Raw genomic sequence first — 14,317 nt, forward strand, 5'->3', positions numbered from 1 at the left:
ATGAGGATTGCTATTCACACTATACAATGATAATAGGTATTCATAATGATGACCTTGGATTAGTCAATGAAGATTAAATCCTTCTCGAAATGGTTTTAACATTGAATAGTATAATCTAGAGTTTTAGAAATGGGTGACCCACATATGTGCTAAAAGAGTTAGCTATAAATATATCTGCTAACTCAACTTAAAAAGTTTACTAACTAGAAGACTCCATTTTCCCAGCCATTTTGAGTAACGTGGAAGTGGCTGAGCAGTCACATTGCAATTTGCTTACAGATCTGTCACTGATACTCTGAATTGTTTTCTTTATGGTGGGAATGGATTTAGTCCTGTTTGTCTCTTCTGCCGCTCAACCTCACACCCAAGTAAGATGGCAACTCACGTGTGCTTCCTGGGATCCCTGACCTTGATGGCATTAGCAAATAACTCGGAAGTCGGTGCTCTTGGTATGTGTCATTAATACCTGAATATTTCATATGCAGGAGGAGGGATAAAGTCTTAAAAGGAAATGTAAACGGGCACATTTTATTGTATGTAAGTTGTACCTCAGTAGAGTTGATTTCAAACAAATTCTGAACCTGCAAATCACTTTTGGCAGAGGGAATTGGTCTTGACCAAGATGTGTAATGCTTATTAAGCCTTGGGAAGCTGCCCCCAATACCGTAAGAAAGTTCTGTTCATTTATCATCTTCCAAGCATAATCTAGGCTTCTGGCAAATTAGACCCAACCACTTTGTTCTACATTCAATTGCAGAGGGGTGAACGCTCCTAGGGGTTTCCACTTCCTTTTGAAACTCCACCATCCTGCAAGGTTTTGTGATTCTATGGAGAGCCCAGGAGTGCAAGACACTGTGAGGTTTACGCCATGTCCCAGGATCCCTCCACCTGAACCTGTCACGTTTAGCCCCGGAAACAAAGTCCCCTTTTGCTGAAGCTGCCAGCACTAGCTTCCCCCTTCTCTTACCCCACCTACAGGCCCGCTGCCGCGGCGGTCCTTCCCCATTGGCCAGCCAAACACAACCGACAGTAGCAGCCAATGGGAGCCACTCTCCTGAACATTCAGAGGATGGGTGCTCGTGGTGTGATGAGGGGAGGTTGGCGCCTGGCACGCGCCCCCCTACATCTGGCAAGTCTGTGACAGAAACAGTAACTCGCCCTACACACGCACACCCGTGCCCCTGCCTTCCCCTCTCAGCTGCGCGGGCCCCCACAACCCCTGGCGCGTCTTGGCAGCGCCCTCCCCGGCTCCCTGGGGCGCGCGAGCGCACCTGCTTTCTCAATAAGACAGAGCATCCCTTTATCTTAAGACTTGGGAGGGGGCCGCGGAGGCGGGGCGCAGCTGCCCGCCGCTGGAGAGGTGAAAGAGGTGTCTTCGCCCCACATCCCACCCCCGCCGAGTAGTGTCGCTCGGAAGCCAAAGTGCTCTAGAGACGCCCGAGGGTGCAGCTCTCTTTGTCTTCCCCAGCTGTGCTCCCAGCCCGCTGACCCCGAGCGCTCTGAGAAAGTGGGAGTGGGGAGCCCGGAAGCTATAAAATAAATGGGGGCAAGGAAAAAGGAAGACCATCCCGAGCTGGTGTGTGCGGATCTCCCCACCCACCCTCTCCTCCTTAGGCTTCCTCCCTCCGGTGTGTCCCTGGGGTCCCGGCAGGGGAGGGTTTATGCAAAGGCGCGGTGTTGGCAGAGGCGGCCTGGGGGGCGCCTTAGGATCGCAAGCCTGAGGACACAGGCGCAAGGAGAAGGCTTGCCGGCTCTCCTCCATCTCTCCTCCCCTCCCCGGCTTTTGTGTCGCTGTCTCTGAGCTGCTAGGAGGGTGCGCTGGAGGAGGGGGGCTGGGGTGAGAGGCACCCCCTTCACGCGCGCGCGCGCGCACACACGTTGCCGGCGCACGCACACACGCGCGGGCACACACTCACAGACACGCACGCACACACATACACACGCACAAAGCTCGCTCGCCTCGAGCGCACTAACGTGGCCGTTTTCTTTGTGTGGAGCCCTCGAGGGGGGTTGGGGCCCCGGTCTGGTCCGGGGGAGATGGCGCAGCCCATCCTGGGCCATGGGAACCTGCAGCCCGCCTCGGCCGCTGGCCTGGCCTCCCTGGAGCTGGACTCGTCGCTGGACCAGTACGTGCAGATTCGCATCTTCAAAATCATCGTGATCGGGGACTCCAACGTGGGCAAGACCTGCCTGACCTTCCGCTTCTGTGGGGGTACCTTCCCGGACAAGACTGAAGCCACCATCGGCGTTGACTTCAGGGAGAAGACGGTGGAAATCGAGGGCGAGAAGATCAAGGTGATTCAGACGGTCAGGTCCAGAAAGGGAGGGATCTGGGAGGGGGTATTGCCAGAGGTATCGCTCTCGTGGTTGTAAATGTCCAGCGTGTGGTTGTGTCACCGCTTGCTGAGCCTAAGACCCTCCGCAAGTCCTCATCCCCTTTCGCCTCTCTCAGTGGCCCAGTTCCCACTTCACCCCCCCCTCTTTTTTTTTTGAGGGCTGGAGGGAGTGGTTGCATTCATGCCCTTTGCCCTTGCCTGACAGCTCCTGCCAGGAAAAGCCGGTTCAAACCCATCCTGGACCCTGAGCCGGGAGCAGCGGCACCTGTGGGCAGAGGGAGGCATGAGGGATCTCCGTCCTGGTCTGTGGAATGGATCCCAAAGCACTTCACATATCTTGAGGTCTCTTCTACCTCCTGAGTGCCAATAGGTTGCACAAACCTGCTTTGGCTAAGCCCTCAGGCCTTGGCAGTGGGCAGGCCGCGGTGGGGGGTGGGGGGGGACGGAAATCCATAAAGAATGAAAAGTACTGTATTTTAAATTAAAATTTATAGTTGAGATTAGGGCTGGTTTGGAATAGGAGTGGTGTGCAGTTGTTCTGGCACAAAGCCATGAGCCCTTTGAAAGAAATTGACACAGGGTTACCTGCCGGCACTTCATAACAGATAAAACTAGTTCTTTTGGAAGAGCACCCCTCAAATGATAGCTTCTTTATTTGTCTGGGGTACCTAATGCCTGTTACTCATTCTGTTGGTATTGTCTTCAGTGGGCCTTTGTAAAGATGCAGAGCGCCTTATGTGAGGGCTCAGGAAAGTGTCTTGGTGCCCCCCTCTCATTAGTTTGTCAATAAGTACAGATATTCTTGTCTGACCATTTGTGCTCATTTTCAGGTCAGAAAAGGTAGAAACTCAAGAGGACAGGAATATTTCAATGTGCAGAAGATGGAGGGAGGGAGGACATGGCAAGGGCAGCTTCATGTGTCAGGGGAGCAGAGGGGGCAGGGTTATGGGCAGAAAAGACACCTCGAAAGGCACTGGGCACTAAAGACCAACTCCTCTAGAGCCGCAGCTGGCCTTTCTCAAGCCTGTGGTCAGACACTGTCAGGTGAAGTTAACCCTCCCTTTCCATTGGGCAAACAGCCCAAATGACCCCAGGACGTCTCTCCTGAGTGATGTAGAGAGAAGGGCTGAGTAACTGGGGAGGGTGATGAAATGCTCTAAACCGTACAAGATTCCTGACTCCTTCGTTATTAAAATGAACAGGTTTTAAAATGGCTTCAGAGACTGGTCCAAGGCACTTGATGTCAGGAAGATAGGCAGCTCAGTACTGATAAGGGAGTGCTCTTGAGAACAACTGACTCCAGGATCAGAAAAATAGGGTACTGTTTTGAAATAGTGATCTTTTTTGCCCCTCTCATTTTGCCAGGCAGCAGGAGGGGGGATGGGGGGTGGGGATTGCTACATTTCCTTTTAAAAGTCAAAGTAGGTATCTGTCTCCATCCTTCCCTAGGGCTCTTATGTCAATGTCTGTTTGGCCAGGACTTCTTTAATGTAAGGTTCTAAGACTCTGGAATTTCTAAAACATGCCTCTTAAAATCTAAAATAGAAATATACTTATGGGTGTGTTCTTAAACCCTCAAAACCTTTTGAATCTAATGCTATCGCTTGTTTAACATCATGTCACATTGAGCCAAAGAGTCGTTTACATTTAAGAGAGGGGTAAAGAAGTCCACTTGAAATTTAGATGAAGGAAAAAGGAAGTGTTTGGGAGTCTAGGAAAGGAGAAGACGGGGAGAGGAGAGGAGGAAGCCAGAAAGTGGAAGGTGAAAACGAGTGGAAGAGGGTCACTGCCCAATGGCCTTGGGGGAAATTTTGCAAAGATTCCTTCCCTTCTAACATCCAGTACTTAGTCAAACTGGATTTTACAGTGTCCGCCAAAGATTCCGGACCTTTTCCCAGAGGGCAGAGCCTGTGACAGTGTGACTCACAAGAGATGGAGCCCAGCACAGCACCACGTGCAGATAAGTGCTTAATACAGGCTTTTTTGGGAAGATGATATTTTCAAGAGGACGAAACCTTGTGACACTGCTCACGGACAAGCCCTGTGAGAACAGACTCTGAAGGGGCTCAGGGTGAGGTGTGGGAGGCGGGATGGGGACCCTGCCTCCAGCAACGCTACTGCAAGCCCAGGGCCCAAGCTGCCAGGTGAGACCGGAGTGTCTTTGGGGAGATGGCAAAGCACAGCAGCTAGCAGAGACACTCCAGGGGAGACAGTTTTGCCCCAGACTCTGGCTGGCCTGAGGTGTCTCAAGGAACGGGTGCCCAACACATGTTAGGAGGTGACTGTCAAAGGCTTCTCTTTTGGGGAGAGAGAGAAAAGTCCCCAAACTGAGGCAGCCCTAGACCACAGGTTCAGCAAGAGAAGGCTGTTAGGCTCTAAAATGGCAGTGCTGGGACTTCCCTGGTGGTCCAGTGGTTAAGACTCGGCACTCCCAATGCAGGGGGCCCAGGTTCAGTCCCTGGTGGGGGAACTAAGATCCTGCATGGCAGAAGGCATGGGCAAAAACCAAACAAACAAACTACAACACCAGACAAAATGCCAGTGCCATCTGTAGGGCCTTGAAGCCCCATTTGGTGTCGGCAATCTATGTGTCTGCCACCCCCTCACGACATTTATAATCCAGTATTTCCTGATTCACAAGAACATCAAGAAAAGCCTGCAGCGAGTCAGCAATAATCATAATAACAATAACATCAACTTCTATTTATTGAAGAAACAAAGAGCCCAGGCTAGACACTTTCCATGCACTATCTTGTTTGATCTTCTCAGCAGCCCTATGAAATTAGGACTATTATTACTGTTCCTGTTTTATGGATAAGGAGACCAAAGTTAGAGAGATGAAATAACTTGCCCCAAGGCACATGGATCTGAGCTTCCGTCTTTGACCCTGGAGCCCCAGCACTGCGCCATCTCACTGTCCTGCCTTCCCTGTGATAGGGCCAGCTTTCAACCTCAATTTAGAGCCCACGCATTTTGTCACTGCTCTCTCCTCCAGTCAGGCAATATCTGGCTGGGAGGGATTGTGCGCAGGGGGAGGTAGCATGCCAGGCAGCCAGCCTCATGGGGTCCCGGGGGCCCAGGGTTTCAGCCCCTGGACCCATGAGCCTTCAAGAACGCCCCCTTCAGCTGCACTGCAGGCATTGTGCTGAGTACCTAGGTTTTCCTTTCTGCCCCTTGAGTGTAAGAATCAGAGAATGTTCAGAGATGGATGAGACCTCAGAGCATCTCTAATCCAACTTCCTTGTTTTATAGAGAGGAAACTCAGGCTGAGAGAGGGAAAGTGACTTACCCAAGATCACCCAGGGCCCGGCCTACACCTCAGGTCTCCTAATTCCCTTGTTGGTGCTCTTTCCACACACTGTGCTGCCTGGCTTGGAAAAGTCCGTAAATCCCCACACTGGGCCAGCCCCGTGGTCCATCCAACCCACAAAGTTACCTGGGACAGGGATACGGTGAGACATCATAGGGGAAAATTGACAGGCCTTATTGACATCAGCCTAGGAAGGATGGAGGCCTCCCCCAACCCCCAAGGGAAGGGTGGAACTTCCTTGAATGAACATTAAGTGTCTGTCGTCTTACAGGTTTAGCTAGCACATATGGTCCCTGTCTCAGTCTAAAAGCATTGGAAAATGCCAAATAGGACTGGGTGTTTGGGGGTGGGGAGGTAGTAGAAGGGAGGCTCAGTTCTAATTTTTGAGCCCCTCTTTGTAGATTTTCATGGAAGCATCTTCTCCTGTGCAGTTGGGTTCCTCCTGCACGCCAGGCACACCCTCTGCCCTAGCCTCTGGAGCAGGCATTCTGTGGTCAGCCGTGGCTGAGGGCAGGTGCCGCTCAAGACTGTGGGTTTCTCTTCCCCCGAACTCACTTGGAAAAACACCCTCGTGTGTGTTACATTACCGAGTGGATGGAGGCTGAACTAAGTGTTCCCTCAGAAGCTGCCTGCAGTCAGAATGACATCATGTCTTCCTTAGGGCTTCTGAGCTTCTATCTTCTGCCAGTTAGCTTAATGGTTAATTAGCCATCAGTTTGGTCGTTTCTCTGTCTCCATTGCTGCCTCTCTTGCTGTGTGTGAGTTTCTTTGTCTCTCCGTCCACATTTGCTATTCTCTGTGTCAGCCTGGCATGTGAAGCTGGGTGTATCTTAGACGCAGATGGGATGGTCCAGCTCGCTGAAGAAAGACTTGTCTTAAACTTTCCCTGTGACCCCCTCGGGCATCCTCCAAAGATTACAGATATACTTTCTCCCTTTCTCCATTTCTACCCTCCCCCACCGGCCTCCAACAGAAGGATATTCATACCTCATACCTCATGTGTAGAAAGATACCAGATCTCTTCTCTAGGGAGAAGAAATACCTGAGTCACCTAAGAACACATGCAGGGGGTGAAGGATTTGCTCAGGCAGCCGGAGCCCCAGGGAAATGGTTTACAAGGCTAGAGGTACCTTTGGCAGCTCCCCTGTGCCCCTCGATGCTCCTCCAGTGTCCCCATCACTTTGGGCCCGACCCCAGCCACCAGGGCATGCTGCTGGCCTTCCTCTCTCTTCCCCCTCCCCACTGATTGCCTTTGCCTTGGTTCTAGCTCATCATCAAGAAGCCAAGCTAAAAAAAAAAAAGAAGAAGAAGAAGAAGAAGCCAAGCTGTCTCATCTTGCTTTCCAAGATGAGAACCAATGGATTAAAGGAGCAATGCTACTAGGACAGGGCTTATGGGGCCCCTGAGACAATGGCAACAACTAATATTTGCAGAACACTTTGTGTTGTGCGAAAGATCTTTCTCGCATGTTATTTCCTTTGCCTAGTCATTGACTTAGTTAGTGAGAGGAGGGGCTGGAACCCGCGTCTCCCAATTCCATATCCACTGCTGCATTTCCAAGGGCACCCGCTCAATGAGCTGTCTGGCCAGACTTGGTGGTGGTAGTTTTGGGCCAGGGATGAAGGGGGACTGTATTGGGCACTGTGTCCTGTACTTATGAGGATGCTAATCCTCACAGCATCCCTACAGGATTGCTGTGTTTATCCTTAGTCTCCAGAGGAGAACACTGAAGATAAAGTAACTTCCCTGAGGACACCTAACTAGTAGGACATGATTGGGCTGGGATTTGCACCCTCGTTGGTTTGACTCCACTAAACCCCACTGGTCTTTGGAGAGAAAAAAAGGGGTCTGGGGGCATGTGTGTGGTTTAGGGGCAGGTGCCAGTGCTGGCCACCGTGTGGATGCTGTGCCCATGGCGGGAGGGGGGGACTGGGTGAGGGAACGCCAGCTGCCAAAGGGGGAGGAGCTGCTTTCACTGTCCAACAGAGGCCGGGGGTTTATGAGGGTGCCGAGAAGGACTCGGACACCAAACCCCGAAACAAAATGAGGTCATTCCTGTTCCAGAGAGCCTGACTGTCGCGTTCTCCCTTTGTGATGGCTTGTGAAGCTTTCAGCACTGGTTCTTGTGATTTTCTGCTGTGAGGAGACTGCTTCCTGGCTCCCCTCTCACCACAGAGAGGGGTTGGAATTTCAAGCCCCCCAAATCAAAGGTTCAAGTCTCCACAGGCTTGGGTGGCGTGCATCATTCTGAAGCCCTACCTTAGAAAAGCCAAACAGCCAACCTACTCAGCCCCAAACACCTCACACACTCCCACCCGTGTTCCTGCTAGTGGCAGGTATTTTTAGAGTCCTGAGCTCATGGTGTTAAAGCATCTGCCACACGCCTGAGGGCTGGTAGGGAATCAGCCTTATTCAGAGGCAAGAGTTACGACTACAGGAGGGTAGGGCTGGGGAAACCTGGAGCCAAGTGGTAAGGATATTCTCTGGTGATACTTGCCCTCTTTCCACTGACCTCCATTCCTCTCTTGGCCTCTTTCTTCCCGCTCAGAGCACCAGAGAGGTGGAAGAAATGAGAATCCCTTCTGTCTGTGCTTGCTGAAGCAAATCAGCCTTTGAGGACTTACGTTTTTCTGGGTAACCAAAGTCGAATGTTGTCTCTGAAATCCTTGGCAGATACCTAGGATGTCAGATGGATTGTAGTTTTGGTGACTCAGGCCAATACTGATTTTTGATCATGACGACAGTATTAATGACAAGCATGATGATGAGGGACCGGACGCAGAAAAAGACTGCTCACAGTCTATCTGGAGGGGTGCCAAGAACACTGATGAAATGACTAGAGAACAAGTATGCGTGTGTGCTCAGTCACTTCAGTCATGTCCGACTCTTTGTGACCCCATAGATTGTAGCCTGCCAGGCTCCTCTGTCCATGGAATTCTCCAGGCAAGAATACTGGAATGGGTTGCCATTTCCTTCTCCAGGGGATCTTCCCGACCCAGGGACTGAACCCAACCAGTCTCCTGCATTCTTTACCACTGAGGTGGATTCTTTATCACTGAGCCACCTGGGAAGCCCAGAGAACAAATAAATATATTCTAAATGGTGAGGTAGAGACTCAAAGTATAATAAACATTCCTAGGGAAAGAGAACTGAAAAATTGGAGAAGGTTTTAGGAAGAAGGTGGAATATGAGCTGAGCCTGGAAGAATGGGTGGGATTTGGATAGAGCAATTTTGGGGTAACCACTGATATAGGGGAAGGTGGACTAGTAGGGCCAGAAGTACAGAGGACAGAATGAACCAGGTGTAGCTGAGTGCTGGAAACTAGGTTGGGTGGGGTCGAATTGTGGGAGACAGAAACGTTTCCATTTTGATGCCATATGCAGTAGAGGGCTGTTGGAATTCGCTGAAGAGGAGGATGACACGCTGATACAAGCAGGGATTTAGGAAGGCTGATTTGAAAGCAGCATGCAAGAGCCACTGGGGTGAAGGCATCTAGAATCCAAAAGTCTTTGCTGTAATCCAGAAGTGAGGAGAGGAGAATCTGACCAAAATACATGGAAATCTGAATGGAAGAAGGTGATGACTTGAAGATCATGCCAAAGGAACATGGCACCCATCTCCATAAAGGAGATGAAGAAAGTCTGGATGATGAAAATTGATGCTCAGAATGATGACTCTAGTGCCCTATAAGATGTTTACCCAGCAAAAAGATTTAATTATATTTATTAGATTATATTTACTGACTGCTAATTCCAAATAAAGGCTATACTTCATTTTAAGAACTGTAGTAGTCAATTAGTGACTATAACCACATTCTCTTTCATAACTTAGAATTGTACAAGGCCTTGGGACAATTGTTCTCAGCATGATTTCCCTTGTCCAAGACTTTGGATATATAAAGGAAACTAGATTGGGCTGAATGTGTGTAGACTCCGGAGCATCCCCTGGGAACTGTATCTTTATGTATGTTGCTAATTGGCCTTTATCCCAAAAGCTAAGATGCAGAAGAAAATTCCAATGAGCTAATTTACCTTTTACCTCAGAAAGAAGTGAATTTAAAATAAATTGAGCCACAAAGTGAGATTTTAACACTGACTTTATTTTCTTTAAAAAGTCAAACAAAAAAATTTAAAACCCCAAAGTGATCTATACTTACAGTAGAAAATTTGGAAAATACAAAAAAGGAAATAAATATCACCTAAAATCCCACTGTTCATAAATAACCATTAATATTCTAGTTTTGTACACTTCTGATCTTTCCTATGCATATGTCTATGTTTAATTTTTTTAAAAAAATATTAGGACCATAGTGTACAAAATATTTTGTATCCTCCTTTTTAAGCTTGCATCTTGTGAGCATTTTTACACCATTTATTCTTTCTTTTTTGGCCATGCTGTGCAGCTTGTGGGATCTTAGTTCCTTGACCAGGAATCAAACCTGGGCCCTTGGCAGTGAAAGTGCAGAGTCCTAACCACTGGACTGCCAGGGAATTCCCACACGATTTATTCTTTGAAAAGAGTATTTTAATGGCTGCATAATAACCCATTGTGTAGATGGGCTTCCCTTGTGGCTCAGCTGGTGAAGAGCCCACCTATATAGATACACACATGCATTTTAGCTGTTTATCTCCTAGTGAACATTTAGGTTGTTTCCTGTTTTTTAAAAATTGATTAAGATCTTTGTACAGAATTTTGACCACATCTCTCTCTCTCTCTTTTTGCTTCCCCCTCTAGTTTTATTGAGATGTAATTTGATGTACATCACTGTATAAGGTTAAGGTATAAGCATAATAGTTTTAGTTACATATGTTGTGAAATGATTACTGCAGTAACTTATTAGTGAACACCCATCATCTCATACAGATACAAGAAAAAGAGAAAGCAAGAAAAGAGAAAGTTTTTCCTTGTGATGAGAATTTTCAGGTTTATTCTCTTAACAACTTTCATATATACCATACAGCAGTGGTAACTATGGGCATCATGCTGTATGTTATATCTCAACTACTTATTTACATTATCTGCTATTTCTTTTGTATAGATTTCTGGATGGGATTCTAGGCTCTAAGAATATTGTACATTTTTAAGCTTTTGATAATATTGCCAAATTGCCCTCCAGGAAAGTTGACCAATCTACACTCCAGGTTTTCAACTAAAAACCTTAAGATTTTAAACTCAAAATCTCAAGAAAGACTTAATAAATGCTGGAAGAAACTTCTCTCTCTACTTTGAAAAAGACTATTCTGCCAATGTGTCAAAGAACCACTTCCTGTGTCAGGGCTTGTCACCTCATTTTTATAATGCCACAGAACCATGTTTTCTCCTATCTCTATTTTATGTTTCCTTTTTTGACTCCAAATATCGATCGTTTGTGTCTTCCAGGTTCAGGTGTGGGACACAGCAGGTCAGGAACGCTTCCGCAAGAGCATGGTGGAGCATTACTACCGCAACGTGCATGCTGTGGTCTTTGTCTACGACGTCACGAAGATGACATCCTTCACCAACCTCAAAATGTGGATCCAAGAATGCAATGGGCATGCTGTGCCCCCACTAGTCCCCAAAGTGCTTGTGGGCAACAAGTGTGACTTGAGGGAACAGATCCAGGTGCCCTCCAACTTAGCCCTGAAATTTGCTGATGCCCACAACATGCTCTTATTTGAGACGTCGGCCAAGGACCCCAAAGAGAGCCAGAATGTGGAGTCAATTTTCATGTGCCTGGCTTGCCGATTGAAGGCTCAGAAATCCCTGCTCTATCGTGATGCTGAGAGGCAGCAGGGAAAGGTGCAGAAACTGGATTTCCCACAGGAAGCTAACAGTAAAACTTCCTGTCCCTGTTGAAGCCAAATGGTGTAAATACAAGAGCAATCATCACTAGAGGGTTTTTTTCTTTCCCTTTTTTCCGTGCCTGCGTAACACTGACACCTGCTTGTTTCCACACAAATTGATATTAAAATAAAATTTGTATAGATTATCACATGCCTTCGTGTCTTGCTTTCTTCCAAGAAGACATTTCTGACTGTGATGAGCAGAAGAGGCAGCTCACCCTACTAGATAGGCAGCCGTTCTATCAGTCTTCTATGCCGACTGAAATGCTCATACTTTGAGTCACTTCTTCAGGACTAATTCATTCTCTCATATGGTGTCATCAGTGGGCAGAAGCACCCAGAGGGGGTGGAATACAGGCCAGGTATGTGGTTCTTGAAAACCAATGCAAGGGGAGGGATAGAAGTTCTAAAAGGAGACATTGACTCATCATTAGTTCCTACGTTCCCTGGATGTTGAAATTAGGCTGCTCTTCTTTTATTTCCCCAAATTTAAAAATACAAAGTGTAAGCTACCCAACAGGCCCAGTTCTTTCCCACGCCCTTAGCTCCCCATCTTTCACCGAGCAGCCCTGGGTACCAAAAGTATTTCTTTTCCCCTGCACTTTCTTGAAGAGGGCAGGGTTCACATTAACATCGATCTATGATGCCCCCAGCTCTTTGCTGGGTGCTCTGGAAGAAATACAGCAGGAGGATCCATCCTCTACATTCAAGGACCCTCTGATCTAGTTGGGAGAACAAGGTACATGCTGAAACTACCTGGGAACAAAAATTAGTCCAGAGTTTTACCAGGTGTAAGACTGTGCTATGGAAATTGAGAGCATTATGTATTCAACATCATGGAAGGGTCACCAAAAAAAAATCACTGAACTTATTTTGGTTGTTGAAGAAAGTGTAATGTTTGGATTGGTAAAGAAGAGGGGAGTGGGCAGAGGTAGGGAGGCAGGAATGAGCCTGTGGCTTGAGCAGGAGGGCAACTAGGAGTCTGGCCTACTGACAGCTGAGCAGCCCTCATGGGGAGCCAAGGCTGGAGAGGCGCATGCCCCAGGTTGGGCAGTTTATTGCTTTTTGAGCCAATGGGAACTTTTGGTCTCTCTCTGGCAGAAGTCCTATAGGTATTTCTTGTATGTCAGGTCCTGTGGATATGATAGCTCCTCGTCCAATGGCTAAAATAACTAAAAGTCACTCTGAAGGCATATCCACAACAGCCCCAGGGAGATTTTTTGGCTTAGGGGTGCTGTTGAAAGCAGCTCTCTCGTTGGAAGCCCAAGAGGAGGGGAGAGGGTTGAAGACAGACAGCTGCTGAGCACTGTCTTTGGTAGGCAAATGCAGCTCTGCCCCCTGCCCCGACAGCAAAGGGCCACAGACGTGTTTCCCAACCAAACAGCCTCTTTCACTGGCTAATTCCCCAGCTAGCCCAATTCCCACTTGACCTCAGGCTCAGCCCAGCTCCCACTCTGGTTCTCATGACCTGGTTTCTGCCTGGATTCTGGTTTTTGGAGTCTCCCTAGTAATCTTGGTTAAGGCCGTGTTTCCTGTCCAGTTGTTGCCACCCCTAACGTTCTGCCTGTGAATCTCACCTGAGGAGCTGGGGTCCTGTTGTCTATGGGTGAGCTGCTTGCTGAACCCTCGTCACTGTGCTTCTCCCCAGTGAAACACCCCAGGACCTTGTCTCAGACTTCAGACGCCAATTCCTCGTCCAGGATACGGACGGCTGTTGTGATGTCTTTTGGCTCTTGTGACTTGGCTGCAGGGTCAGGCCACCTCTCAGTGACTGCGAGGACACTTATCCATTCACCCTAATGGGTGCATTTTAGTCTGAGTCCTGGCCCACCTTGATCACTCCCCTTTCTGCTTTAACAAAGTCAAGATGACAATATTCCAAAACCTCTCTCACCATCAGGATTGCCTCTCTTAGATCCAACACCTTTCCAGCACTCAACAAATGTTTACTGAGTACCTACTATGTGCTTCTGTTCTCAGCCCTGGGGATAGATAGGTGAACGAAATAAAATCCTACTTTCATAAAGGTGACAGACACTAAACAAGAAATGAGATATATAAATGAGATCATTTGACAGAGCGATAAGGACTCTAAGGGCAATAAAACGGGGTAAATGGACAGAAAGTGTGGGAGTTGGGGGAGGGCAACATATTGGAGTGCTTACAAGAAGCATCTTTGAAGAGGAGACATCTGAGATGAAACCTAAATGAAAGTAACAAGCCATGAGTGAAGAGAACCTCAAGCAGAGGAAACAGCTAATGCCAAGACCCTGAGGCAGGAGTTAGTGAAAGTGAAAGTGTTAGTCGCTCAGTTGTTTCTGACTCTTTGCAACTCCATGGACTGTAGCCTGCCAGGCTCCTCTGTCCATGGGATTCTCCAGGCAAGAATACTGAAGTGCATAGCCATTCCCTTCTCCAGGGGATCTTCCCAACCCAGGGATCAAACCTGGGTCTCCTACATTGCAGGCAGATTCTTTACTATCTGAGTTACTTTGTGCATTTGAGGAACAGAAAGGAGGAGGGTGTGGCTGCCACTTTCACACTGGTTGAGCCTGAACTTAAAAGTCAGACTCTGAAAACTGCCCCCAGACATTTACATTTTGGTCGTTCCAAGGCTCTGGGAGTTTCGCTGCCAAAAGCAGGCCCCCTCCGCTCCTACCTGCCTGTATCCTCTGCAGCTCACCTGCCCCATCCCGGCCCTTCACACAGGATGATGTTGCTCTGGCTTGGAGACCTGGGGACAGCCAAGAAGTCCAGGGGCTCCCCACAGTGGCCCCAGGAATCCTGAGAAGCCCCAGTCTTCCAGCCCCAGAACTTTCTGCTGGCAGCAGCAGGCCGGCCTGGTGGT

At 48.4% G+C, this 14,317-nt stretch overlaps 1 protein-coding gene across 2 annotated transcripts; it reads left to right on the forward strand.

The window, feature by feature from the left end:
• Positions 1–1,186: 1,186 nt before the first annotated feature.
• On the forward strand, positions 1,187–11,615 carry RAB33A (RAB33A, member RAS oncogene family). Of its 2 annotated transcripts, none has more exons than XM_070462290.1 (2): positions 1,187–2,307; positions 11,027–11,615. In XM_070462290.1, exons 1-2 carry the CDS (start codon positions 2,038–2,040, stop codon positions 11,480–11,482), a joined length of 726 nt encoding a protein of 241 aa, XP_070318391.1. In that variant the 5' UTR covers positions 1,187–2,037; the 3' UTR covers positions 11,483–11,615. The 2 variants fall into 2 exon arrangements, with proteins under 2 accessions (XP_070318391.1, XP_020745396.1); XM_020889737.2 differs by having other exon boundaries at positions 1,366–2,295.
• Positions 11,616–14,317: the final 2,702 nt, after the last annotated feature.

Source organism: Odocoileus virginianus, unplaced genomic scaffold (assembly GCF_023699985.2).
Source record: "Odocoileus virginianus isolate 20LAN1187 ecotype Illinois unplaced genomic scaffold, Ovbor_1.2 Unplaced_Scaffold_2, whole genome shotgun sequence".
Lineage (NCBI taxonomy): Eukaryota > Metazoa > Chordata > Mammalia > Artiodactyla > Cervidae > Odocoileus > Odocoileus virginianus.